The following is a 26,673-nucleotide window of genomic DNA, read 5'->3' as shown; positions in this document are numbered from 1 at the left end:
GACGGATTATAACAGCAAAGAGTGATGGGCCTCGTGGACAATGGCCGTCCGCTGCACGATAATGAGCGGCGGGAACGAGGCCTTGTCGACACCACCAATCAATAATTCCCGCCCTTTTGTTTGTACACCTCCTCGCGCCAAACACGCGGCAAATCAAAATCGCGTCCACAAATTCTCCCACGCCCCTACCTCTGCTCGCCATGTCACAGTCCAGCCTGAGTACGCTCGTTTCTTTCGTTCCAATACGAGGCACTGACCCTTTTTGCAGAGGTCATTTATGGCGCTCCTTTGGAAGATGCAGACCAAAATCAAATCGATATTTGGCTAGCTGATCTTCGTCAGCATGAACAAAAACTAAAGCAGAAGCGAAACGAACTCTCCTCCATCTACCAGCTGCCTGATGAAATATTCCTTCAGATCTTCCTCGAATATCGCAACATGTCCGATACTATCTCCTGGACCTGTATCACTCATGTTTGCCGTCGATGGAGGGCTATTTCCGTCAGTTGGCCCCCATTGTGGTCACGCATTGCATTCACCTCTGCTGGATGGGTACAAGCTTCGTTCGAGCGAAGTTTCAATTCCCTGATCTCGATTACCGTTCCCCCAGAATGCAGAGCACCAACTGTCTCACGCACAATACTGTCCGAATTGCATCGTGTGCAAAGTCTCCACATCAGTTGCGGCGACTCTGGACTCGACAGTGGTCGGTATGTCGCCCGGGTTTCGTTGTCCGCTCTAAGTGCACCTGTCCTTGACACTCTCGCCTTGGAGCGAGACCGAACCCTTCCTGGTTCGGACCCTATCGCCTTGAACGATACGTTCCTCTCCGCAGGAACACCCAAGTTACGGCGCGTCCGCCTTCAAGGCTGGAGTCTACCATGGACCTCACCCATCCTAAGAAACCTGACATCATTAACACTCGTCACCCCGCCGCTCCCCCGTCCGGCTTCCCTCTCGCAGGCAGCCCTTTCAACTAGCCTTTCCAAATTCCTAGACCTTCTGGAAAGTAACCCTGGCCTTCGCCAGCTCACCGTTTCGGCGCCTCTTCCACAAACATGGGCGATTGGGGGGAAACATGTCGCACTGCGTCACCTGGAGAGCTTCACCTTCAATGCTTCCTTTTCTCACCACACCGCCCTTTTCAACCACATCTCCTTACCCCAGTGCACCACTATCCATTTGAGCTTCAATCCACCACATTCGGAGGCAATCACCGGCTTGGAAGACTTGAAGACCATCGTCCATGACCTTGCGGCATCCCTTTCCTGTGCATGGGCGAAGACTCCGCTCAAATCATGTACGGCTGACGACGAGGACGGTACCGCAAACACAGGTCCGACTCATCTTGCAGTCTTCACCACCAGGGACGACCTGGATGCCCTCGATCGGAGCGGGATCGAAGTCGTCTTTAACGAGGAAGAGGCCTGGAAACCTGACAGTGACAGTCGGGAACTACGCCTCGAGTTCATCCCGCCCTTTGCCCACCTCCTCACCCATCTCCTTTCAACCCCTCTCCTTAAGTCCGTCGAGCATCTTTGTACAACCAGAATAGACAACTCCACGCTCTCGCAGCTAGATGCAACTCAGCCGCGCCTGAAGAGCCTCGCATTACCATGTCTGTATCTGTGGGAACTCCTCGACTACGCTCTCCCTAAACCTGCCTGCCTGCCGTCCCTTCAGAAAATGAAAATTCTCGACCCTGCCAATCCACCTTTTCGTCGCCCTTGGCAAAACAAAGGCGAGGCGACGCTGGAGCAGGCATTTGACGATTTCATGAAGCCTCGGAAAGTGACGGGCAAAGGTGTTGCAGACCCAACGCTTCGCCCTCAAGGGGAAGATTTGGAAGGGCTGAAAAGTCAAGACCGCACCGTCGATACTAATGGTATCCGGACTAAGAGGTCGAGGGAGGACGATAGGTGATTGGTTCTTCTGAGTATGTTACAATGTGCTTAGTCTGAAACGTAGCTTAGTCTGAAACGTTCACCTAATATCTCTCTCTGAATATCTTTCGCGAGTACCTCTTACAGGTCTCTACTTAGACAGTGTCACGAACCGAAGTCTCCCTGTTAGCATTCCTGATTCGAAGCCAAAGAGGCAGAGAGAAGCAGGTAACAGAATCGACCCAAGCGTGACAGATGTCAACACCAAGTTCGAACCACTCTGATATGGTTTTGCGACGCGAGGCGCACAGATAAAAGGCGTCTTTTTTTCTCTCGCCCTTTCCATTTCGTCCCTCCAAAAAGCGTGAACCGTGAAAATGAGTCGTAAGCCCGTTTGTACAACTCGCCTACGCTGGACCTCACACCGTCTCTTTGCGTACAGCTTCACTCGAGCATCCCAGTCCCCCCGTTTCTCGAATGCCTTCAGAAATCCTTTCCAAAATTCTCATAGCGTATAGAGATGAGATCTTCGATCCTACCGTCTGGATCCCAGCATGCCTTCAACTCTGTGCCCGCTGGAGGCATGTCGCCATCGGCACCCCGCAGCTCTGGTCGACCATCGTCTTCAACCTCTCCGCAGTGGAGATCAAAACCTTCCTCGAGAGGTCAAAGGGCACGCCCCTGACAATCTACGTCCCATTTGGAATGCGCGACCATCTCCGACCTCTCGTTCTCAAAATCCTGGGCGAGCACGAGCGCATCGCAAGCTTGACCATTTTCGGCACTGGTCCACGCATGCTGCAATCCAGCCTTCGCGTCTTGGCAAACAAGTCCGCCCCCCTCCTCCAAGAGCTCGTCCTCGACGGCTCGGTCTTCTTCGACGGCATCCCAGACACGCTTTTGTCGGGCGGCACGCCCAACTTGCGCCGCGTCGATCTATCCGGGTTCACTCCGAGATGGACGTCCCCTATCCTTCATTCCAACCTCACGAGCCTCTGCATCGAGGAGTGTCCCTATGATCGAGACCCATACCTCCCCCTCCCCGAAGCGTCAGAATTCTTGGAAGCGTTTGCGAGGATGCCCAACTTGCGACAGCTCAAGCTATATACCACATTCCCCGAAGAAGTAGACCTTTGGGATCTGGGCGAGGAAACTGTTGTCCCGCTTCTCCACCTGGAGGAGATATCGTTGAGGTGCAAATCACTTGTCCAGTGCGCAGCTCTTCTCGAGCATTTCAAAGTTGGCGACGCGCAGATCCACCTGCAACTCGACGCTTTCCTTGGACAAGAGGAGCAGGCGTTTGCTGGATTCGACGCGGCCATCTCTGAATTCCATTCGGTGTTCCCTGTCACCAGCTGTAATCCCCGCTTGAAAAGCCCAGCGATGAAGCCCATCGTCTCCCTCCAGATTCTGATGGCGCCGGGAATGAGCCATCGCTGGCCCCGCAAGACCGTCAGAGGATGGCCCACAGAAATCGACTTCGCCGCTATGCTCCCCACCCCACGCCAAAACCGCCCACAAGACTGGGAGAAAACTATCATACCCCCATGTCCCTGGTCCATTGGGTTTGAGGACGAAGGAAATGATGGAGCAAAATTCTGTGTCGGCCTGCTTCATGAGGACGATTTCTTGACCTCTTTTTACAAAGACCTTCGCTGTTTGGAGCTCGACGTCGACTTGAAGCCATCGGATTTCGAAGAGCTGGCCGAGGTCGTAGCTATTACACTGAGGTCGCTTGTTCTCTCCCAACTCAGTGCTCCACCTTTCATGCGTTTCGTCGTAACCGAGGGTGGGATTCAAGAGCCGGACGCTGAGATGGTCGAGTTGGTCAAGGAGGCCATCGAGAGGGTCTCCGTGGCCACAGATGCAACTGGAGTGATCGCAGGCAACGATTCCAGCACAACCAAGTGGTGCATCCACTATTTCACCAACCTTGAACACCTCTCACTCGATGGAGTCACCTTCAACCCGGCGCCATATGAATACCCTGCTTCCATTCTCCCTGAGAACCAAGGTCAACGTTCCGTCTCCTTCGAGGGCTTCATCCACTTCTTGATCTTTCGCTCCGTGGCGGGTTATGGGATTCGGACGCTGAGGCTCGGCCATTGTTACAACCTCGGCGAGGCGGAGGTGGGCAGGTTGAAGAAGGTAGTCGGAAGCGTCGAGTGGGATGGTTATAAAGAGACAAGGTGCGTAGAGGACAATACTCGAAGGACTTCAGAAGAGTCCGACGACGATGAGGAGGAGTTTGAAGACGACGGTTCCGAGGAGGATTGGGATGAAAGTGAGCTAGAGTCAGAGGGGAGTGGTTCCGAAGAACATGAAGATAATTGATAAAAAAAGTAGTTATGTATTATTTAATGCATTCTGCGATAAACAAGAGTCTTCCAGTTACTTACGTAGGCCGAGTGGTCGAGCCCAACTTCCAAGTTCAGGCTGAGGGGCGCTCCCTGGCGCTCCCCGTACTTACTCTCGCCCAACACTCGGATCGGATCAACCCTGCTTTGATCGGGATGTTCATGCCTCCCACGCTCATTTCAGTCGAGTCACGGTCACGGTGTGAGTTCTCGTACTTTGCCTTTCGCGACAATGTCACTTCAAAACACGCTTGGGACTGCAGACGCAGAGCGCGCCGACATCGACGCCCAAATTCAACAACTAAAGTCCCAGATCCTCGGCCTTCAATCAAGACGAAACAGGCTTTCACCAATTGCCCGCCTACCACCAGAGTTATTGTGCAGAATCTTCCTCTGTTACCGCGACTCTGTCACCGGAACCAAAACTGAACAAAATCGTCAAGAATACCGTCTCTCCCTGATATGGATACGGGTGACTCATGTTTGTCGGGAATGGAGGTCAATTGCCCTGGGTTGCGCCCAACTCTGGAGCAATATTGCCTTCTACCCGTGCCGTTGGCCCGCGGCCTTTCTCGAGAGGTCGAAGCAAGCGCCTTTATCAATACGCATATCGGCCTTTTGGCGGGTTTTCGAATCCCCCATTTACGACATGGTCAAGTCCACTCTAGCCAACACTAGCCGGCTCAAGAGCCTTCACCTCGGAGAGTATTTCGAAATGGCGGACGAAGATGAGTCGCTTTCGCTGACACGGGTCTTGTGTTCCACCTCCGCGCCCATTCTCGAGTCGCTTACTCTCACCAACATTTCCCGCCCTACGATGCTTCCACCGCACTTCTTAGAGGGCGGTGCACCCAACCTTCGCTACCTGAACCTCGCGGAATCGCGCTTACCATGGGATTCGTCGCTATTCAGAAGCTTGACCACCCTCATCATAGAATCCAGCGAATTCACGGAAGAAAGTATTCCCCTCCCAAGTCCCACCGAAATCCTTTCTGCATTGGCGTCTATCCCTGAACTTCGCCGCCTCGAACTCGTCATACCCTTGCCGGCTCTCGACACATTTTCGGGGCACAGACCAATTCATCTTCGCCGGCTCGAAATACTGCGATTGGGTGGAAGAACCTTGGACGGATGTGTGGGGCTGCTTCAGTGTTTGCGACTTCCAAGCTCAGCGGCACTGGCATTCTCATTTGAGCGTTCACGTTTCGGCGCCCAAATGCTGGAGGCTGTTCCGGCCTTCCATCCTGCCATCACCTCTGCTTGGCTCTCAGATTCTGTCCATCCCGACGACCATGCAGCGTCCCCTCGTTCTCTGCGGGCCATTTTCATCGAACGCTCGTTCTCCTCCGTGGCGATCCAGGCATGGCAGGGTGCTATCGACTTCGGCGATTCGAATTGCAATGGCGCCAACAATCCTCCAACACCTTCGATAGTGTGGCGACTCCCCCGCAATGGCGAAATCCTTAATCTCCTTCTGCAAACCCCGTTGTTCACCACGGTGGACTCTGTCCGTTGCGATCACGACAGGAGGGACGAAACGATGCTACGCATCGGAGAGCTACCATCTCTGAAATCTTTATCCATTTCTGGGGCGGCAGCCTTTGAATCATTCCTTAAAGTAGTCAATTTCGACGTCAGCCATTCAGAGATTAGTTATTTCCGATCTCTGGAATACCTCTCGCTCGAGGGTGTCAAGTTCGGCTATTCGTGGGCGTTGGAGGAAGGGCATATGAGATCCATAGACATCCCTACGGATGCTCTTCTGGACTTCTTGATGTTGCGGTATGAACTGGGAGGGGAGATTCGGAAGCTGAGACTCAAAAAATGCAGGAGTCTGTGGAAGCAGGACGTGGATCGGCTGAAGCAAGTTATAGTTGACATTGATTGGGATGAAGACTCTCGCTGACCATTCATTGCGTATTGTTACATTTACAGGGGATGGTGTCTTAATTATTAAAATAGGGAGGATGTATCCAATGGATTCCTTTTAAAAACGGCCGGATGTAACCAACAGAATCCATTATAAAAACACACCAGAACCGTTATAATAATGTCGCAAGAATGGTCGCGTGACCCACGAGCGCCATCACAGATGCCTCCTTTGACATGACAGCGCGCGCCATCAGACATTCTCTACCGCCCATCAACGCGCTTTCCACGCCGCCACAGCGCCCTGCGCCTTTGCGCGCGAAGCACTTAGCATCAGCCGCCCAAGCGCATCGGGTGCTGGATGGGTAGCTATTTGAATGTATACTTTATATGGGCCTGAACTCGTTCGACCAATGCTAGATGTACACCGTCGTTGAGGACTTATCTCGAGAAATTTAGGCGGGTAGGGCCAAATGCGGGTTAGGGGCTGATGGCCGCACCTGCCGCGGGCCCGACAGATCGGTACCCCACGCGGTGGGCGACCCCGCTCGGCTACCTGTTTGGGACGCGCCAAGCGGCCTGAAATCTTATCTCATTAATCTCGTATCTTATCTCTTTATCTTATCAAAGGCACGTGAGTCGCCCGGAGCGCCCAAACGCGTTCCAGTTCACTGAAGGAAACCAACAAGCTGTCAAAGTTTTATGTAATTTCTGGCAGAGAAGCCGTCGTTGAGTTGACAAATCGTGTGCGCTCGACGATGGGCGCTCTGTCTCTTTACTCTTCCCTTCCTGGCCACCTGCGTCAAAAGGCTTGTCTCAGATACACTCAGACCGACGAGAATGCGGGCAATGTCTCAATGATTCCGGATGTCCGGACAGATCAAACCAAGGAAGAGAGGGCAATTAGCAACGGAAACGACTCGGAAAGCGAGCTCCAGGGTCAAAATCAGCAAGGCAGGTGGGTGAATTAGGCCTTTGGAATGCATAGGCCGCGATCTAATTGTACCCGAGCAAGGGTGGGCAGTTTTTAGGCTCAGCTGGGCAAGATCTACCCACTAACGAGATCTCCCTGCTCTAGCACCACGAAGACCGCTGGCTGTGCTGGCACCAAGGCAGGGCCGGGCGTTCGACATTCCGTTGCATGGTGCTCTTCAACGCGTCGCTTGGATGCTGTATCCCAGCTCGCACCTACTCTCGAGCCTCGATGAGGGTGTCTATTCCGTAGCACGACGACGGTATACGCGGGTTTCAGACTCTCTACCAGGAGGCCCCGTGATTTTCCGCCGCTGTGTTACGGTACATTCGGATCCAGGACGCCAACGAGGTGCGTTGCATACGCTCTTTTCGACGAAATTCGAACGCTAATTATGACTTCTACCCAACCAGGTCCCTCAACACCTTTCCACTGCACATCAGCTCGCGCCCACTAACGGTGAGCCCACCGATGGGTACTCAAGACGCTGTCTTCGAGCGCGCTGTGCACAACCGTAAGTTTGTATCTCCTCCGTAAGTTCGTATCTCCTGATGACGCCACAGATGAAATAGTAGCCAACTATGGCCCACCCAGGCCACCGTACTCTAGCCATCGTGAATGCAATGGGGCTCGGGTGGCCGACTGCCTGCACTGCAAAGCTCACCAGGATCCCAAGCAAATCTGCCTGTCGATAACGCTGGGCCGTTCGTACGGGTCGTGCTCTCCTACGCCCGTACTAGTAGTATCTGAAGGGAGGATGTCTGGTGTCTCTGGGTTTCAGACTCCATACCAGGAGGCCCTAGAAACGCCTCCAATGTCGGACTTTGCACTTCACCCACGAAGAATCGGACGACCAGGCGTCACCAGGGTGAGTTTAAGCTTGTTGACCACAAATGTCTGGTGCTAACAATGGCCCTGCTTAATAGACCAACTGAGAAGGCACTCCCTGGCGTTAACGCAGCGTCCAACGCGATCCGCCCCGGAGTGGCGAGTATTACTAGGTGAGGTTCTCTGCCATTTTTCTTCCGTCTTCTTCTGGTACCCACTGCTAACGAGCTCTAGGGCGTTCCTGTTTAATTCGAAAACATGAGATGTGAGAGTTGCCGAGACGTGATCGCGGCACAGCAAGCAGGACAATAAGGTACGTGCCTTCGCATTACTCTCAGTGTACATGACTTCCTTTGGCTAACCGTTACTTGGTAAGGACATACTGTGCAGACGGATACACCATTGGCTGAACCGCAGGGGTTGCATGGTGCGGTGCGGCGAAAGAGAAAAGCCGTTTCGCTATGGTCCAAGTACAATTGCCCTTACATTTTCTTTTTCGGCCACGGCCTATAGAATTTTTCTTTTACTTTACAAAGAATGGAGGGAAATGTATTGTATAGTTTTACACCATGTGTCGGTTAATACTCTACTCTATTGGATGTTATTATCAGACGTGTACGAGACGTAGTATACGTAGACAAAGAATGATCTAAATAAATTAAATAGACCTACAGCAGCTGATACAGTTCAATGAGAATCGGTGTGGCTCATTGTTCGGGCGATGGCGACCGTGATTTACGAGCGCGCCTCTTCGAGTCCCCCCGAATCTGCCTCTGGGCTAGAATCGCCTTGTACAGTGCTGTCATGCCAATGGCGTGCTCTGGATAAGCACATGTGAACTCCTCGTCACTGGAGTGATAACTGAGGTTCCAGGACAGCATACGTGAGATATATATCTTCAAGGTGTTGAATATGGGGACTCACCGTTCAATGTACTCTTCAGCAATGACTTTGCGGATATGATACTTCTGCTTCTGATTCACATCAGCCAATAGCGACGTGTCCCATTGCGAGAGTGGAACTGATGCTCGATTGGGCTTTGGGGAGAGCCAATCTTCAATTACCTGCTTCCATACAAGCTCTTTCTTGCTGGCGTGAATGCTTGGAACAACGTAGTGGTGGCGCGTAGGGTTCTTGGTCGAGGGAAAGGTCAGAGGTTGATGGCAGGTTGGAGTTGGACCTGGATTGTTCATAGTGGCCAATGTCCGATCTGGGTGTAGCATGGTAGGCCCAAATGCCGGTGTGTAGTTGTCTGCAGCATGTTGAGGAATCACGGAGGCGGCATATTGGAATTCTGGGGGAAGTTGGGAGGCGTTGGGAGGGTGGTTCGTCACTTGTGGTAACCCATAGGGCGACTGAATGGGTGGCTGATAAATTCCGGCTACTGGTTGCGGTCGAGGAGTTGGTGCAACGAATGTCGCGGTCTGATGGAATCCCGTGAGTGACACAGGATTGGCAACGTTGTAGACGTTGTACGAGACATTGTACAAGGGTGTGGGAGCTGTGTACACAGCGGCTGTGGGGATAGATGGCTCAAATGATGAAAGGGAGAGTGTATTGAAGGCCTTCTGCAAACCAGCCATCGAATGCTGTCCGTAATATCCAGCAGGCCAGGTGACGCTGGGTACTGCACAGCTGCCATTCTGCGATGTGGTTACGAGAAGCTGAATGGCATCCAGTCGCTCTAGGAGCCTTTGGCCGTCGACCTGAGTCAGAGGTTGGAGTAGTCGACCTTCGCCCATGTGTGAATCGCTGGCATCCTCATCAAACGGGCATAATGCGTCTCGGTGGTCGTCTTCGGACATCCATAGCTCGTCCAAGAGGTAACGAATCAATGTATCGCGCTAAGAATTTGTAGAGCTCACTGCTCAGTAATGGTATTCCCGAGACCAAAGTGGGAATGACTCACATGCTCTCCCTGGGCCCAACCTCCCCACCACCTAACACGTGCCAGAGTCCAACGCTGGCCTAATGGAGCGTACATGAACCGGTATTGAGCTCCTCCTCGTCGGAAACAATGCGTAGTAAAACCCTCCCCCAGTTCTGCTGCTTTGGTGAACTTGGTTAGCCTCTTCTGAATTGCATCGCTTGTGAGTGGATCGTCGGGGTGCACAGCGAGATTGGCACCAATGGTGGGAAACATGTGGTCTTCAGGCTCGAGAGGTCGTCCAAGAAGTGTCTCATAGCATTCCTTCCAGTCCAAGAGGCGTTGATACATGTCGATGGCGGGGCTGTACGGCTTTGGATATATATTATATGTGTGCCCTGGTCTTGTCAGTATAGAATTGCACCGTTATCCATGAATAGACATACCATTAAGCTGGTGCTCGCCCTTGGCCATTTTACGTTGCCAGCCCTTTCGGTTAAGGAGGTTGACAACGAAAAAAGGATAGACAGCGCCATTAGAGGCACGCTTGGGCGGAGGAGCAAAGTCAAAGTGCTTCACTTGGAGCTGTACAGCTTCACAGTTTCTAAGAGTGACATTGTTAGTCCCAGCTTCCAGGCCGAAGAAACAAACACCTTGAATAGACCAACCTCGTCCAAAGTGTAAACCCAAGTGCCGCGAATGCGGCAAATTGGAGCATCTCAGCGCGCTTCTTCAGAGAAGCTGGATCTTTGGTCTCCGATTCTGCCGGGGTATTGTCCTTGAGGTAGGCGTAGAGTTTCTCCATGTACTCTAGTCTCATTGCACGTGAATGCCTCCGTTCCTGCTCTCCACTACTATTCTTGATGGCCTTGAGCATATCTTGCACGGTACCTGTTGAGGCGGGATTCCGAGGCCTGTCGGGACTCGGTTTCTTTATCACGGAAAAACGTTGCGCCAAGACGCGACGCTCGAAAGCCACGTGATGTTTGCTGACGTCCTGCGTTCGATTCCTTTCCGTCTCTTTTATTTTCTTTCTCCATACTTTCCTATACCTATAACCATATACCTATGACTATTGACTTCCGACCTTCTTTACCCCCCCCAATTTCTCGCCCAAACAACGTCCCTCTAATTTCGATCCTTCTCTTTTCCCCATGCACTCCTTATCTCGTTCTTTCTTTTGTTCTTTGCATTCCCTCCCCCTCCCTCCTGCAACATGATCCACTGTCTTCCACGCCATCGTACGACTCTGCGCCCCGGCCCGATGTTCATCAGTCCGTCCTTAGTAGTCCGCCCCCCGCCCCAATATAATCGCCTCTGTGTGTGAGCGGCCATGGCGCTCATGATCGTCACAAACGGAATCCCACGACGAACCCAATCGGTCCTTCTCAGGGTCCTTCCCTTTCTGTCATGCTAACACTTTTCCACATATCGTCTCCACGCCTAAAGGCCTACGCCTTATAATTTCGATTTTCGAATACTCCCAATTGGGGATAGATGACTCCGCGGACAACTATGGCGGTGCCTTGGTCAATCGATTCCGTCCCGCTCTCGCTTGCGTACCCTCAAGTCCTGACTCTGCATGACTTTGTACCCGCCGCTCTGCCGTTAGCCTTTGCCTATAAGTGAAAGGTCTAGTAGTAGAACCTGCTAGAGTATCATCATCGACGTCATGTCTTCACTTCCTTGCGGACATCCTCCCCCCGGCTCGTTGGAAGAAATGAAGGTCATCTTGTCTTTTTACAACTCTGCTCTCCTTCTCCCTGGACTACGATCTGTGCTCGATCGTAAGGCCTGGATCCGATTCTCCAAAGGACACAAATCGACTCGGACCACAGCGTGCACCACCGCCCTGTGTTCTCAAGGTTTGGTCCCATGCGTTGTGTCTCCCAATTTCCCGGGGTGCATCAGCTGCCTTCGCCACAATTCCCCATGCTCTATTAGAGCCACTGTCCTAGAACAGACAGTCGCGCATCATTCTTCCTCCTCCGCTTCCGAGATACAGCAATTTCGTCGTGCTTTCCAATCTCACGCCACTTTGTCGACCACTATGCCCGACACTTCCTTTGAGAACTTGTTAGCCCTTCTAGCTCGTCAGTAAACGTCTAAACCTTTCTCTTTTATTATTACTGATAGGATTTGTCTCCCCAAACAGAACTCGACACCATCCAAAAGGCCTTGGAGAACTCTGCGTCCTCATCCAAGGTGCCTGAAGAATTTTTCACACATATCCGCCGCAGCATCTTCGCCGTTGCCATTGGTGAGTTGTCTTTTTTTCTCCATCATTCTCATCTTATTTATGTAACCTCCCCAATTCCCTAGCCTTTCAAGATCGCTTCCTGAAGATTGTATCACAAGACATCATGATTCATGATATCGCTGCCATTGTTAAGGACGCCGTTTTCTCTCCAGACAATGCGTCTCACGACGCTGTGACCCGATTGCATTTGCTCTTCCTCCAGCGACAGACATATGCTCATGTGTGGAACGATCCAACCGGTCGATATGGAGCCGCTCCTCAGGAACCTGTCCCTGTATGTCCCGCTGACGCCCTTGGCCTCCTTCCTTGCTGACCCCTGTTGCTTGATCTCTCCAGTGAATAGTCTATACCCTCTGTCGCTTCGCTGGTTCTGCGTCTAGCATTTGGCACATTTCCATGTTTGTTATATCAAACTTTATTGCCTGGAATCTAAGGTAGTCTGTTGTCCGCGTCAACCTTAACGTCTGTCCCCTTACATACACCAGTCTGCTATGGAGAGAACTCCCCCATTCCATGTCGTAACCTAGACTTCGTCGTTTCTTTCCCATCCGTTAACCGTGATTGTTTGACAACCACGCCACCAAATAATGAAATCGGCAACCATAGAGTGCTTAAAGAATAGGAGAAGTTTAGGAATCTCAGAAAAAAAGGGCGAAAATCCTTGGTTTCTGAGTGCCATTCGCGATATAAGAGGGTGTCACGCCTGGATACAACCTGACCGAAGCCACCTCAAGTTTTTTGACACTATTTACGCCCAATTAAGAGGAAAATCGAAAATATGCAACCATAGAGTTCTCCGAAACAGCCTAGTCTCCCCATTTAGCGCGTTTTGGGACTAAGAATTTCAGTTTTGCAGGTGCCATTCGTGATATAAGGAAAATGGGCGGTGTCACGCTGTTGCTGTGAAGCATGTGCTTTGGCCCTACCTTAGATTTCTGTACATCCGTGTAGCGCTGACGAATCCATCCATTGTTCGTAACAACTAAACACTAAAGTCGCCGTAGCAGGTCTCTGGCATGTCCATCCAAACATCCCCCCGTCTCGCCTCCATCATCCTTTCCAGCCTCTCCATACCCGTTTCAGCCGATTCCTTCTTCGATACACGGACCCCATAAATAATACTAGCCATATCCTCAATCATGGCCTCCAGCGAAAGAACACGCCTCTGAAGCTCGCCCCGCCCTGGTTCTTTGTTTAGACACACGATCCGCCATCGTTCAAGAGAAAGTTCATACATACCGACGGCTAGTTCAAATGTATAGCGTTGTAGATCATCAATTGCGGACTTAGCGCGCTGGCCATTCACGTTCCCCTTGCCACCGACGGCCACTTTAAGTTCACCTGCGACTTGAATAACGATGAGTTCTGCATTGTAGTGCTCATGACCATCATTCATACTCACCTTTTTGCAAGCCCTTGATGGCTCCAAGGGGCCTACTAACTTTGGTCCGCGCATGAGCGTGATAGCCGTAGTACTCGCCCTGAATCATTGTCAGGCGCTCCATACTGTAGCTAGGAAATGCCTCTGCCAACAGCATCATCATGAAGTTGTTGTGATGAGAACACCGAAGGTTGAGGCGAAAGCAATCAGTGCATCCGAACCAGACGGTGGATAGTCGACAATTGCCATATTGAGAGCACCGCGCGTGATTGCAAGGAGGCAACTGTGGCTGGCGGTGAGAGCTATGCATCCACTCCCGCCAAGATTCAACGCCGAGTTCACCGTCGAGAAGGACTTGCAGTTCTGCACTGTTGTAGAAGCGCTGGTCGGTGGCTTGGTCGTTAAAGTACATGTTCCCGCGTCACAGTCAAACGAAACACACTGGGGGTATTGAGGAAGCGGAAACTGGAATACCCAAGAAGTCGAAGTCGAGTGAATTTGCCTTGACGCGTTCCGAGCACCCTTTTAGGGGCTGATTTATTGATGGGGTATTCCCAGATTTGCCACCTAATCGACTCATCATGATGGTTCGCATCCGAGAACAAATCATTCATCATGACTCGATTACAGCTGCCAAGATCTTTGAATGGTCCTATTGGATGTCTATATACTACAAGGAGCTACAACATCACAGTGTCTCCTTCGCTTGTAACTATCAGGGCCGTGGCGTCTTGATTACTTTGGTAGCATCGTTGATTCTTCAGCCGCCATACTAAGGCACCCTCCATAGACCGGAGTAAGTCGGCTCTCCTCTGGGGCATGTAGGAGGCAAACGCTGCAACTGCGACCTCATCGTCGTGGAGTGAGCGATATGTCAGGGAACAGCGACCGTCACGTCCGCATTCGTGACCCCCCACAAAGTCGTCCAATCGAGAATCACGGTAAATGATATATCCCCTTTCTCGGTACTTTTCCACACACTTCAGGTCCCTTGGCCCCAATCTACCCTCTTTGGTGGTAAATCCCACTCTTGCCCTTGTCAGGCTCGGGTATAGGCTAACCACTCCGAAATACGTGATGACATTCATAACGATAGTGGAGTGGAACCGAATGATGGCCGGTAGTGCTGAGCTGCCCGGAAATCAGCAATCGTTCACGTCGGATTTGTCGTCCAGAATGATTGAACATACCTCGTGCGGGTGATGATGACGTTGATAACCTTTCCTGTATCTCTGTGCTTGAAGTACCATACTGTTGCGATCCCCGGGATGCCGCAGTAATCATCGGGGTCAGGTATGGGTAACCCAGCACGTTGAAAATCACGATCCCCGATGAGCTGGTGCCAGCCGTGGTGATGCCTTCGCCAAAGGAACATCCATAGCTTATGCGCGTGGGCCATGGGAACGTAGAAGTCGAGATCTCCCGGTGTGAACATTCCTGGGTCAATAATGGAGAGCACGGCGGACCCTGAGATGTAAGCCTTTGTATCACGAAGGAGTAGGAGTGTCGTATGGGCATTCAGGGAGAATAACTCCATCAATTCGATAACGCGGCGATCGACCTCGTTCCTTGCCAGCAAGCGAACCTTGCGACTGGTACCAGACAAGGACAGTAAGTCAAAAATGCCGGCGTGTTCGACGATTCGCTTCAAGACCTCCTTAGGTATAACCATCAGACTTGAACGTTTGTCTCCTATTAACTCGGTGAGTGACCCAATTGAATTTAGTAGAGGAAAAAACAGAACCTTGTCTTTTCAACAACAACTGAATGTCCCCGCCCAAAGGGGACGAGACCAGGTTCCCCATATCGTTCAACAAGGTAACAGTGGCAATCGTCGATGCCTGCAATTTCGCGTTCTTATGGCGTTCTGAATTTCCATTCTGGGATATGTTTATGTATTCAAGTTCAATTGCTTCGCTATCCGTAAGGGCACATTGCTTCACAGTACACCATTCGCTACCGTAAGTGACTACCACTTTCCGACTCGCACCCGCTCAACGATGCGTGACTCCCAGTTACATAACGCCGCTTGAGAAAAGACGTGAAGTCATCCACATTACAATGAAGTTGGTCAAGGTGAATACCATATCACAAGAACTAGTCGCAATTAACTCCATATTGGTCCACTGTCATGGGTCTTTCTGATTCCTCAGGTGCCTCCATCCTTCCCCTTTTCCCCGAAATATCAACAAGAAACAACGACTTCCGTTTCAAAGTCCTCGGTGCTACAATGTCTTTGCTGCGAGTTACAAACCGCCCCTGATCTCGGGCTGCTTCAGATTCCTGTACTAGAATTAGCGATTCATCCGGCCTCCGCGACACATGGCCCTACCTTCCTCACTCTGGACTCCAGAAGTGTAACAGCGCGAAGAGTTGGAAGGAAGCGATACCGGTTTTCCTTGATGGGAACACACATAAACGCAAGTGTGACTTCAACTATATCGCCTTCTTTGATTGAAGCGGGATCGACGGGTTCATATCTGCCTTGGGTAAGACTGGGGATGAGATATAATGTAGAGAGACTCACCTAGTTTTTCCGTCGGGATCGACTCTCTTTACGCAGTACTCTACGCGATTGTCAGGACCGTGAATGAAACGTGTGCCTCTGAGTGTTTCCAAAATTTGCTGTGGATCCACAAGGTCGTCAAATGGTATGTGTTTCTCTTGAGGAGCGACCTCTCGATCAGTGAAGTAGCGAGCATGAAAGTCCAACGCCAAATCCCCCTCGTAAAGCTTTTCCTCCGTCCCAACGAGTGCGTCGGATCCAAGAGCCTGTTTAAACAGCTCCACCACGGACTCCATCGCACCCCCAGCAAGGCTGAAAGAAGTCGATCCAAGGCCTGTGACCTTCACAAATTGGCGAAGATTGCGCAAATGTTGCAAAGTTCGAATTTTCCTGTTGAAACACACACTTTGAGCCAATACTTTCGTGTAATTCGCGGCTTCACTCACGGTGTTGTTTGAAAAGGGGGCAGCACCTTCGAGCAAAGAACACCGATAACCTTGAAATAGGTTTCGCTTTCTGGATCGTCTCTTTGCGTTAACCGATAGGTGGAGGGGTTCTCAAACTGAACAACTGAAAGTGAATTGGGCTATTTTCTCGTCAGCGCAACACTATAGGATGATGACCGGATATACGCACATCAGCATCGGCCAATAGCATTGGCTGGCCATCCTCTTGGCTTGCCCTTGCGATGTGAGAGTCGAGGACGAGTCCTGCGTTTATAGCTTGTGGTAAGCGCGTATACTGAACAGAAGCACAGGTCTCCGCGTACTTGCCAAATCTTGGTTATAGAACACGTTCATTGTAATCGTGTAGTACACAACGAGATAGGCCTTCGACACTTGAATGATAAAGGATAATCACCTCGCTCACCAAACTCCCGCCCATATGAATCAGAGGTGTGCAATGACTCGTGTACTCCTACACATCTTGAACAAATTGCGGTCCGGTATAGCCAAAACGAGCCAAAGGTCGGCTGTCTGCAAGGGAGCGATTCTATACCGCAGCGGGGATAGTAGCGTTCGCTTGTATCGGACCTTCGCCAGGTCCCTTAGTCGCATCGTGGGTAAGTGGATCTATTGAGCTTTTCCTGTTCAGGATCTTCACATCTTTGGAGCAAGGGACCGGAAATGACTTTCCCTCGGTCCAAATCCACAGTGGCCGTGAGTGACTCAATATTCCTCCATGATTCTGTATGTACCACCGCGTAGATGTTTCCCCTTTACTCATTGTGACTCCCTTGGAGGATTATCCATCACCGGACACTGTGCCGTGTCCACACCATGATCTATAAATATCATACTTTCACTGCGAAAGATAACCCATTTAAAACTCTTGACAAGGCATCCACCACCACTAACACTTCTACCTACAACAATGGCCTCAAACCGAATCAATGATGTCCCGAACAACTCGTCCGCTTTTCTTCCTGCCCCCGGGTATGTTGTCTTCGCCTTTATAGTATCATCACCATATGACATCATGCTTCAGAATGAACCCTTCTGATGGGGGGAGACCCATCCACTTCGGGTAAGCGTATTGTCGCAGTACGTGCGCTTTATTTTCTGATGACCTCGTAGATTCTTCGGTGGCCATCCCATGGACGTCAACGTGGACGCTGGGTGGGAAGGGTAAATAACATCCTGAAGTTTCATCCTACCGTTCTCACTGTGCTGGCATGCACCGATCAGGGCTACTTTACACAACGGCTTCCATCCCAGATTCAAAGCGGACGAGTTGACTACGATGACTCCTGTTGCGGGAGGTGTTCGTGATGACAACAACTCAGCTGATGCCTCAGGGTACGTTGTCTTTCTTCAAGTTGTACTGATGCTGATGGTTTCATTACAAGCAGCGCGGCAGGTCCGGAGCGTAAACATCCCTCAATGACTCCAGCCGGCCAGGGCAATGTTCGTAGTCAGATCCTATCGTAAGGGCCACTTTTCTTTACTCGCTGTCATTGGTGTTCTATGATAACCTGGGGATTAGCGATAGCAAAGACGATGACATCATAAGCATCTCCTCTTATGAAGATGACGGCGCGTAAGTGTGGCGCGTCTGCTTCCTTGATGCGTCAGGCACTCAACACCTCATATACCGATACAGCAAACACTGCCATATCCCCGGCGACAGCACATATCGCGCACCGGGGGCTTCGCGTTCTCGGATCAAGGATGTTCCGAATTCTGACTTTACCCGGGTCACCCGGTCCAAAGGGTGAGAGTTCTCCCGGCCTGTCAGGGCTCGTGCACTTAGCAGAACTCTGATATACACTCGCGCCTTCCCTAGACTCGGCTTAGACTTTGACACTTCGACTTCACATCCCGACGTCTCGACTTTCGCTTCCAGCCATACTCGAACCCTCGACTCCCCCAACGTCTTCAGCCGCACCGCCACCTAGACTCCGGTCGTGTCAATGTCTACTGATCTAGACTTCACCGGATCAGGCAAGACGCGCGACTCGGCTCCTTCCGTGATCTCGGATCCTCCGGAAGTCTAGTGGACTTTAGGCGCGCGCTTGGTATTTCGAAGCCTTCGACTCTGTATTGTTCTTTGGAAGTATGTTCCCTTTTTAGACGTATTCGTTCTTTGTTGTTGTCCGAAGTTCCCTCGTACGTCATATCTCGACTTTCCTGATTTATCGATGTTATTATCTTTCTTTTCTTCGGCTTATCTTTCCTCATCACATGTTCTTTGCTCAAGACTTGTCTTCGACCTTTCTACTTCATGTCTTTGCTCTAGACTTTCTTATCATGTTGTGATTGGTTCGTAGATAGCTTCTTCGACTCTCTTGTGTTGTTCTTGGATCGATTCGCCTTCATGTCGTTTGTATTTCTCATTCATACATCTTAGTCTCGCCTCCATGTTTCTCCATCGTTTCTCCGCACTTCTCTTGTCGAAGATTCTCTAGACGTGTCCTCTATAAGTACTGTATGGTTTTGTAGTCAGATACCTCATCCGGAATCTCGACTAGGATCTCCATCCTCCCTTCTGCATCGACTAGGACTCAATCCCCTCTCCTCCATCGACTAGGACTTTCCCCTCATCGAATCCTCTGTCCGAACCCCTAAGTCTAACTTAACTCTCTCCACGTCTTCGACCGTTGAGCCTTTAGCTCCAGTCGTCTCTCTACGTCGCGCTCTCGCCGCAAGGCGTCCGTCCGGTCCGTCGGCCTAGCCAGCCATAGGAACCTTGACGAAGGGTACACGTTCTTATAACGTGAGACCAAGGCTAACCTCCGACCCCGAAGTCTCCTCTCCATCTCAGACTTCGCCTCACTCCTCTTCACTCACGCCCATCGCCTGACACGGCCCACGTACTAACCCCCGGCAATCTTTCTCACATTCCACACAGCAAAACGACAAATGCAAGCTCAACTTCAAACAAGTATGTTTATTTCATTGTAGGCCACAAATCTGCCTTAATATTTACGTTCCACAGCGCACCAACCAAAGATGACATTGTCACCGAGGATGCTGAGGTCACGGAGAGGCCGAAGAAGTAGGTCTCCCTTGTTGCGATGATCATATCCAAAGCTAAATTTTGCAAGGACTCGACGTGCGAAGAAGACAGCCAAGTCCAAGCCCATAGTTATGTCCTCGGAAGAAACTAGCGACGAGCCCCAGTCATCTCAGAGGACGCCTGTTGACCCGCCTCTGACACAGCCCCGGCCACCACTCGATTCGTCACCCCTCCCCCGTCGAGACAGTAGGACACCCAGAGAACAAGGGGAAGGCAAGGTCCAAACGCACGAGGAGCTCTCGCGAAAGCGGCTCTGATAATCCAAGGTACGTAGGCCGTGTATATCTATTGTATGGTATCTAATTGTTCCCTAAGGCCGTCTAAGCGCAACGACATCGACGACCCCATAGAATTATCAGACTCGAGCGAGTTCTCCGAGATATTCTCTGCAAGTGGTAAGCGACAACTTTTGTGGTTCCCAACCTACCGCCTGAGTATCTCCACAGAGTTAGGCAAACTTGTGAAGGGTGGAAAGAAGTGCAAGGAATCCAGGGCGAAACTTTTGAAGAAAATCAACGGTCTGTTTAGATCCAGCAAGCGCGGCCTCGGTAAATGCCGTTTAACGGCCCGCATCCCACTAGTTTCCTAGCCATTGCTTCGTGGACTCGTCGAAACGCCAAACACCTGAGCGGTATTTATCGCCGTCACTAAGAGCCAAAGGTGAGCACATTTAGAATTGAGCAAATTAGGATAGACTCACAGAAGGTCATAATGCTTTTTGATGGCCGAATACACCTGGTCAGCTGTACCAGGTTTACAACCAGCTTCGAAGCACTTGTGCCACAGGAACATGGCTATTGCCTTTGGGGTACATTCTTTGGGTGCTCCGTCAAAGGCATAAAATTCGGGGTCCATGGGAGTTGTAATCTCGTCTGGAGGTTTGTCGCCGGTTTCATCATCAGGAAATCCTGAAAGCTCGGCAAATTGACAACGTGCGGCTTCCTCCTTCTCCTCATTACTTGCGTATGTCCTGGCCCAAGCAACGGCTTCCTTCATGCGTGAGGTATAGCGCGCCGAAGTGGCGGCAGCTAGACGTCTTCTGGCTGCTGTCTTTGCTGCTGCTTCATGAGCACGGAATGATCCCGCCCTAGAGGTGGCCGCTTCCAGTGTCTTTTTGCTGGATGACTTGCGAAGTTTCGGAATCGGCTTTGGAGCGTTGCCTGTCATTTTGTGAACGAGATAGATTTGGGCGTGGACGACAGCAGAGGGATGTTCGGGGTAGTTAGAAAAAACACAAACTGGATCCCGGGACCCGGTGTCAGCAAATTCCAGCTCGATCACTTCCGGCTCAGTCCCATCCTTGGAGATACCCGCAAAATTATCTCAAAGCGACCCTTACTCTAGCAAACAGCTTGTAGACGAGTGGACACTGGATGTAGCGAGGCGAACACTTTATTTCGTAGTACACAAGTTAGTATAAATTAGACGTTACAGTGACCCTGCCCAGGCTCCCATGAATGATTCATCACTCGGATTCTATATTCTTCCTCTTCCTTCCAGCTGTGGTAGATGTCGGAGAAGTCGATTCAGCAAGTTTTGGGACCATGTAGTCGATGACTGGAGCAGGAATTTGGAGTTGAGAAAAGATAATATGCGAGTTTGAGGGGGGAGCTTCAAGACAGTTGGCACTCATGAAAGCTTTGATTGCAGGCACTAGGACACCTGTAATCGACGAGCGAATCTTGTAGACATCGAACGAGAGGCCTTCGGGACGAGGTTCCACGCAGCCGTAGATCTTGTGAAGGGATCGGTGGTCAAGGCACTCTGATCTGGCCTTCCTCGCTGCAAGCTCCGGCTTGGTGATGGGAGATTAGAAACATGGCCAACAATAGGCACGGTTGAAAGACATACCTCCAAAAGCTGGCGGATACACGTCCCTGGCCAGACAGATTTGCGGTAAAAATTGTAAAGCTCTTGCCAGTTCCAGTTCCAGTGCTCGCATATGAGCTTGGTGAGAGCGGCCATATCAGGAAGGCGGGTTCCCCAGTTGGACACCCTGTTACTAGGTCCGCCATCATTTGGGCAGTGAGTCGTCAGAGGGTCGGTGTATCTTCGCACGATCTCGGTGTCCGGGAAATGTTCCGTGACATATGTAGCAACCAGTGGGCGTCGAGTCTTCAGGAGGTGCTGCGAATTAGTTGTAAGCTCATTCCGAAGAGCGTCACGCCACTGCTCTAGCTTGGGCTGCCCATTGTCACCTTTGACCCCTTCCCATAGTCCTCTAATTAACTCATTGCTTCCAGCTAGCCTGTAAGCAGTGTCGACGGTGACCCCTTCAAGACCATTCTATTAATAAAGACTTAGCCCATTGCATCAGGCGCAGAGGCCTATTCAGGCTCACCGGGTCATAATCACCACCCCCCAAAATAGCTGTGAATACTAGACCAGGAACCGAAAGCCGAACTGGGTCGTAGCGCATGAGATCGGACATTCGGTAGATCTCAACTTCGTCGTAATTATCCTTGTTTCGCGGTCTAGATTGATGTAGGGTCAATTTGTCTGAAAGACTTGGCTTACCCGGACACACATACCGACGAATGACATTGTTTGCGCCAAAAACAAAGACATCACTATCCGATGTTAATACGTAGTTGATGGCGCCTTTTCGGTTCAGTTCAGCAAGCTCAGCTTCTGCCTCTCCGGGTGCCTGTCGGTGATACTTAGGAAACTCTTAATATAGAAAGGTTTCAAGACATTGTCGTGAACAGCAAGTACGAGCCCCTATTTTTCCTTATCTTATCTTATCGCTTTCATCGCTCTTATCACCTTTTCTTTATTCTCATTTTTGCTCTTATTCTCGACACGGACACTTTCTCCCATGGAACACTGCCTCGTTATGCCCTTCGCCCTACGTCTTATTGTTCTCTCCATTCTTGCACTGCCTCGTTACTCCGCTATTGTTTCTTCGCTCTTCGCGCAGCCTTCGCGCAGCCTTGTGACTCTCCTTATTGTTCTTTTGTGTCTCGCCATCCGTTCGTCACCTTGACTCATCGCGGCTATGTAGACTGTAGAATAGGTATATAAGCTAGGTAGATCCCTCTGTATTTCCTCAGCTTGACCTCTTCGTCAATACATTGCTTCAGCATTCATCAGCATTCGTCGCTCGTCGCTCTTATCTCGCTCGCCGTTCTTATCTGCTCCGCATCACTGGTCTTTGGTTTGGTTTAGTGTTCGCTCTTCGCGACATTAGGTCAAGCTACCTTTGTGCACTGGCAACGCCGATCGTTGCTCCTGCATCATCCGCATTTCTGGCTCCTGGTTGACCTGCCGATCAGGTCCCTCTCTGGCAACTCTGGTCCCCGCACTCCGTCAAGATTTCCGCCGCACCGGAAGACACCTCTTGCCTGTTTAAGCCACACTTCGTTATTCGAATTGGTGACGGGCCCGTCGTCGTCCTAGACGTTCACCTACCGAGCTTCAACAACTGGGTCGCCTGCTCCGAACAGCCCTGCCCCAACCGCTATCACGAACCATCCATACACGACTGGGTTTACATCAATTCCCTCAAGCTAAACGCCGAATCACCGTCCCCCGTTAATCAGCAAGCAGTTGAAGAATTCGCCCGCAACAACCCCAGGACTCTACCCTCTTCCACTTCCCAAACTACCGACGACTTCACAATGTCCGCCGCCGATCTCGCGAAACTCCAGGAACAGCAAAACCAGCTCACCGCCGCCATTTCTACCCTGGTCAGCCACCTTACAGCCGCCAAAACCGCCTCTAGCAAGAGCCCGGTCAAGGCGCCTGAGCCCTTCCACGGCAAGGCTGAAGACGCCCGACGCTTCCTCCAGTTCTTTACCAACTGGGGCCGGACACCAACCCCAGTTGAAGAAGGACGATGGCACTCGGGACGACAAGGAATGGATCTCCACGGCCCTCTCGTACATGCATGGAGAAGCCGGCCGATGGGCATCTCGCTTCCTTCAGCAGATCGCCGATCATGATGCCGACAGCACCAAGCCATGGCCCTTCGCTGGGGGAAAGTGGGCTAACTTCCTCACCGAGTTCAAGCAACGCTTCCAACCTGCCAACGACGCCCAGGCTGCCCTCCAGGAGCTTGAGCAGCTCACCCTCGGTCGAGGAACTGTAGCCGACTTTGCCTCTCGCTTCGTCAACATCTTTTCGCGCACCAACTTATCCGATTCGGACGGGATGGCTCGCTTCAAGAGGAAGCTCTCTCAGGAACACCTTCTCTGGCTCGCCCTCAGCAACCTCATCAAGGAACCCGCCAACCTGGAGGAACTCGTCGCTCAAGCCATCAAAAACGAGTTCGTCATGCGGAACATGAACCCCAACTCGTCCCGCACCTCCCTGGCCCAATACGCTCCCGCTCCCACTCCCGCCCCCGCTCGTGACCCGTACGCAATGGAGATCGATGCTACCCGACCTGGCCCTAGTGGCAAGACCTACCAGGACTTCCTCAATGCCATGCGCGGTCGATGCTTCGGCTGTGGATCCACCGGTCACAACAAGAAGGATGGGAATCATGGGGCGTTACGCTGCAACTACTGCCAGCGTATGGGACATGCTGCCACCGTCTGCCAGGACAAGTACATGGGATTCCCACCTGGACGAGGGCTCTCTCGACCTCCGCGTCGCCGTGTCGCCGCTACCCAGGAAGCACCCTTCTCCCTCTTTGACGAACCCGCCCCTGCTGCCACTGCCACCGTCGCCGCCACCACTCCTGCCACGCCTTCTGCCCCCGCCCCAAGCCTCGCCTCTCTCTCTGCCACTCAACAACAACAACTCGACATCCTGGCTCAACTCCAGAGGCTCCACCAGGGTTTTTGAAACGGGTGCCCGTCCCTGCCGCAACGCAGGCACCCTTTGCTCCTCCGTACGCCATTTCTGAATATGACTCCATCCGTTCATGTACTATTAGCTCGATTCGCGAAATAAACCCCCGTTCGTCACACTTTCGCGTGAACGTGAGGCTCAGAGGCAGAAATCGCAGTACCAACTCCGCGGCCATGATCGACTGTGGGGTGACAGGCAAGTTCCTGGATAGACCCTTTGTCGATCGACACAACATCACCACCTTCCCTCTCCGACATCCCATTCCGACTCCTCAACATCGACGGTACCCCTAACCAGTCCGGCAACATCACACATTTCGCACGGCTAGAACTCACGGTGGATGGTCACTCTGAATGGACCGACTTCCTTATCGCCGATCTGGGAGGCGAGGACATCATCCTTGGGCTCCCCTGGCTTCGAAAGATCAACCCCACTATCGATTGGCGCAACGGCACCCTCCAGGTCCCCTCCAAAGTCTCTAGTGTCACGATCGAGGAGATTCCAGACGAGGACGCGCACCCTCCCAGTCGAGGGGTACCCTCGGGCGACGCTATTCTCGAACAGATTGATGCCCCGGATGACCCTCCCCCTGTGCCTACCACTCCTAACCCCGATCTCGCTCCCGAACCGGAACCAGAGCAAGCCGAACCGCCCCTTTGCCGTATCCGTGCCAACCGAACCGCTCGCAGGAAATGGCTACGAGCAGGGTTGATTGAGGAAACAGGTGACGAACTCTGGTGCGCCGCTGGATTCACTTACTCTCAGCAGATCGCCGAGAAATCTCAGAAGGCCAAACCCCAGAAGACTTTCGAAGAGATGGTTCCCCCTGCAATATCGCCAACATGCTTCGGTCTTCTCCGAGTCCGAGTCACATCGCCTACCCGAACACAAACCCTGGGACCACGCCATCGATCTGATCCCCGGAGCCCCGGCTACCATGCGCACCAAGGTTTACCCCATGTCTCAGAACGAGCAAGAAGAGCTTAATCGATTCCTCGACGAGAACCCTCAAGAAGGGATACATCCGACCATCCAAGTCCCCCCTTTCCTCCCCGGTCTTCTTCATCAAGAAGAAGGATGGCAAGCTCCGCTTCGTTCAGGATTACCGCAAGCTCAACGAGATCACCGTCAAGAACCGCTACCCCCTCCCCCTCGTCTCTGACATCATCAACAGACTCCGCGGTGCCAAGTACTTCACGAAATTCGATGTTCGCTGGGGTTCACAACAACATCCGGATTCAAGGAAGGAGATGAGTGGAAGGCTGCGTTCGCCACCAACCAGGGACTCTACGAACCACTCGTCATGTTCTTCGGCCTAACCAACTCCCCGGCGACATTCCAAGCTCTCATGAACTCGATCTTCTCGGACCTCATTGCTGGAGGAAAGGTTGCGGTATATCTGGACGACATCCTTATCTTTCACGGCTACACTTGACGAGCACCGACAAGTTGTACACGAAGTTCTGCATCGCCTCAAGAAACACGATCTGTATCTCCGGCCAGAGAAGTGCGAGTTCGAACGGCAGGAGATCGAATACCTTGGGCTGATCATCCGCGAGGGCGAAGTCAGCATGGACCCCGCCAAAGTCGAAGCCGTCCGCAACTGGCCAGTTCCCCGCAACCTCCGCGCCGTTCGAGGTTTCCTCGGATTCGCCAACTTCTACCGCCGTTTCATCAAGGATTTCGCCACCATCGCCCGACCGCTCAATGACCTCACCAAGAAGAACGTCCCCTGGCAATGGAACGAACCTCAGCAGCAGGCTTTCGACACCCTCCGCAACACCTTCACGTCTGCCCCCATCCTGGCGCTCTGGGACCCTGACCGCCCCACTCGCATTGAAGTCGACGCTTCCGGCTTTGCCACTGGAGGAGCCCTCCTCCAGAAGCAGGACGACGGCCTCTGGCACCCCGTTGCATTCCGGTCCGCCTCCATGCAGCCCGCCGAACGGAACTACGAGATCTACGACCGGGAGATGCTGGCCATTATCGAGGCTCTCAAGGACTGGCGCCACTTCCTGGAAGGACTCCCTGAACCATTCGAGATCGTCACCGACCATTCCAACCTTGAATACTGGCGCACCGCACAAGACCTCAGCCGTCGACAAGCTCGTTGGGCCCTCTACCTTTCCCGCTTCCGGTTCTCACTCACCCATCGCCCTGGAAAATCCAACACCCAAGCCGACGCCCTCTCCCGCCTCGATATTCACCAGGTCTCCGACGCTGAGGACAACAAACAACAGGTGGTACTCAAACCCGAGCTGTTTGCCAAGCTCGCCGCCTCGAGCATGGTCGTCAACCCCTTGGAGGACCGTATCCGGCAGGCCAGCGCCCGAGAATCCCAGGTCCTGGATGGACTCGCCCAACTCCGCAAGACAGGTCCCCGTCGTCTCACCTCTGGTCTCGCTGAATGGGAGGAGGATAACGGCCTTGTTT

At 52.1% G+C, this 26,673-nt stretch overlaps 8 protein-coding genes across 8 annotated transcripts; 4 read left to right on the top strand and 4 right to left on the bottom strand.

Moving 5' to 3' along the window:
* Positions 1-268: 268 nt before the first annotated feature.
* Positions 269-6,146, top strand: CC1G_14708 (hypothetical protein; the record flags this gene model as incomplete). Its single annotated transcript, XM_002911233.1, has 4 exons — positions 269-1,919; positions 2,273-4,167; positions 4,287-4,442; positions 4,504-6,146. Exons 1-4 carry the CDS (start codon positions 439-441, stop codon positions 6,144-6,146), a joined length of 5,175 nt encoding a protein of 1,724 aa, XP_002911279.1. The 5' UTR covers positions 269-438.
* Positions 6,147-7,553: 1,407 nt separating this feature from the next.
* On the top strand, positions 7,554-8,017 carry CC1G_10626 (hypothetical protein; the record flags this gene model as incomplete). Its single annotated transcript, XM_001839009.2, has 3 exons — positions 7,554-7,596; positions 7,646-7,950; positions 8,009-8,017. 3 exons carry the CDS (start codon positions 7,554-7,556, stop codon positions 8,015-8,017), a joined length of 357 nt encoding a protein of 118 aa, XP_001839061.2.
* A 600-nt stretch (positions 8,018-8,617) lies between these two features.
* On the bottom strand, positions 8,618-10,654 carry CC1G_10625 (hypothetical protein; the record flags this gene model as incomplete). The annotated part of the gene is made up of 5 exons (XM_001839008.1): positions 8,618-8,771; positions 8,835-9,754; positions 9,820-10,175; positions 10,224-10,381; positions 10,446-10,654. The coding sequence occupies 5 exons, from the start codon at positions 10,652-10,654 to the stop codon at positions 8,618-8,620; spliced, it is 1,797 nt and encodes a 598-aa protein (XP_001839060.1).
* A 1,173-nt stretch (positions 10,655-11,827) lies between these two features.
* On the top strand, positions 11,828-12,470 carry CC1G_13282 (hypothetical protein; the record flags this gene model as incomplete). Its single annotated transcript, XM_001839007.2, has 4 exons — positions 11,828-11,870; positions 11,933-12,037; positions 12,100-12,311; positions 12,381-12,470. 4 exons carry the CDS (start codon positions 11,828-11,830, stop codon positions 12,468-12,470), a joined length of 450 nt encoding a protein of 149 aa, XP_001839059.2.
* Positions 12,471-13,019: 549 nt separating this feature from the next.
* CC1G_14707 (hypothetical protein) lies at positions 13,020-16,724 on the bottom strand (the record flags this gene model as incomplete). The annotated part of the gene is made up of 11 exons (XM_002911232.1): positions 13,020-13,219; positions 13,277-13,378; positions 13,440-13,518; positions 14,480-14,549; positions 14,609-15,075; positions 15,669-15,701; positions 15,751-15,898; positions 15,946-16,314; positions 16,371-16,510; positions 16,561-16,634; positions 16,694-16,724. 11 exons carry the CDS (start codon positions 16,722-16,724, stop codon positions 13,020-13,022), a joined length of 1,713 nt encoding a protein of 570 aa, XP_002911278.1.
* Positions 16,725-17,298: 574 nt separating this feature from the next.
* Positions 17,299-18,322, top strand: CC1G_13278 (hypothetical protein; the record flags this gene model as incomplete). Its single annotated transcript, XM_001839003.2, has 8 exons — positions 17,299-17,360; positions 17,413-17,451; positions 17,502-17,552; positions 17,613-17,723; positions 17,774-17,851; positions 17,911-17,964; positions 18,028-18,138; positions 18,211-18,322. 8 exons carry the CDS (start codon positions 17,299-17,301, stop codon positions 18,320-18,322), a joined length of 618 nt encoding a protein of 205 aa, XP_001839055.2.
* Positions 18,323-20,020: 1,698 nt separating this feature from the next.
* On the bottom strand, positions 20,021-20,610 carry CC1G_13379 (hypothetical protein; the record flags this gene model as incomplete). Its single annotated transcript, XM_001837579.1, has 2 exons — positions 20,021-20,090; positions 20,144-20,610. 2 exons carry the CDS (start codon positions 20,608-20,610, stop codon positions 20,021-20,023), a joined length of 537 nt encoding a protein of 178 aa, XP_001837631.1.
* Positions 20,611-20,908: 298 nt separating this feature from the next.
* On the bottom strand, positions 20,909-21,987 carry CC1G_13378 (hypothetical protein; the record flags this gene model as incomplete). The annotated part of the gene is made up of 4 exons (XM_001837578.1): positions 20,909-21,238; positions 21,295-21,729; positions 21,785-21,917; positions 21,971-21,987. The coding sequence occupies 4 exons, from the start codon at positions 21,985-21,987 to the stop codon at positions 20,909-20,911; spliced, it is 915 nt and encodes a 304-aa protein (XP_001837630.1).
* Positions 21,988-26,673: the final 4,686 nt, after the last annotated feature.

This window comes from Coprinopsis cinerea, assembly GCF_000182895.1.
Source record: "Coprinopsis cinerea okayama7#130 chromosome 5 map unlocalized cont3.5, whole genome shotgun sequence".
NCBI classification, from domain to species: Eukaryota; Fungi; Basidiomycota; class Agaricomycetes; order Agaricales; family Psathyrellaceae; genus Coprinopsis; species Coprinopsis cinerea.
Note: the sequence above shows the minus strand (reverse complement) of the source record. Positions and strands in the feature narration are given on the sequence as shown.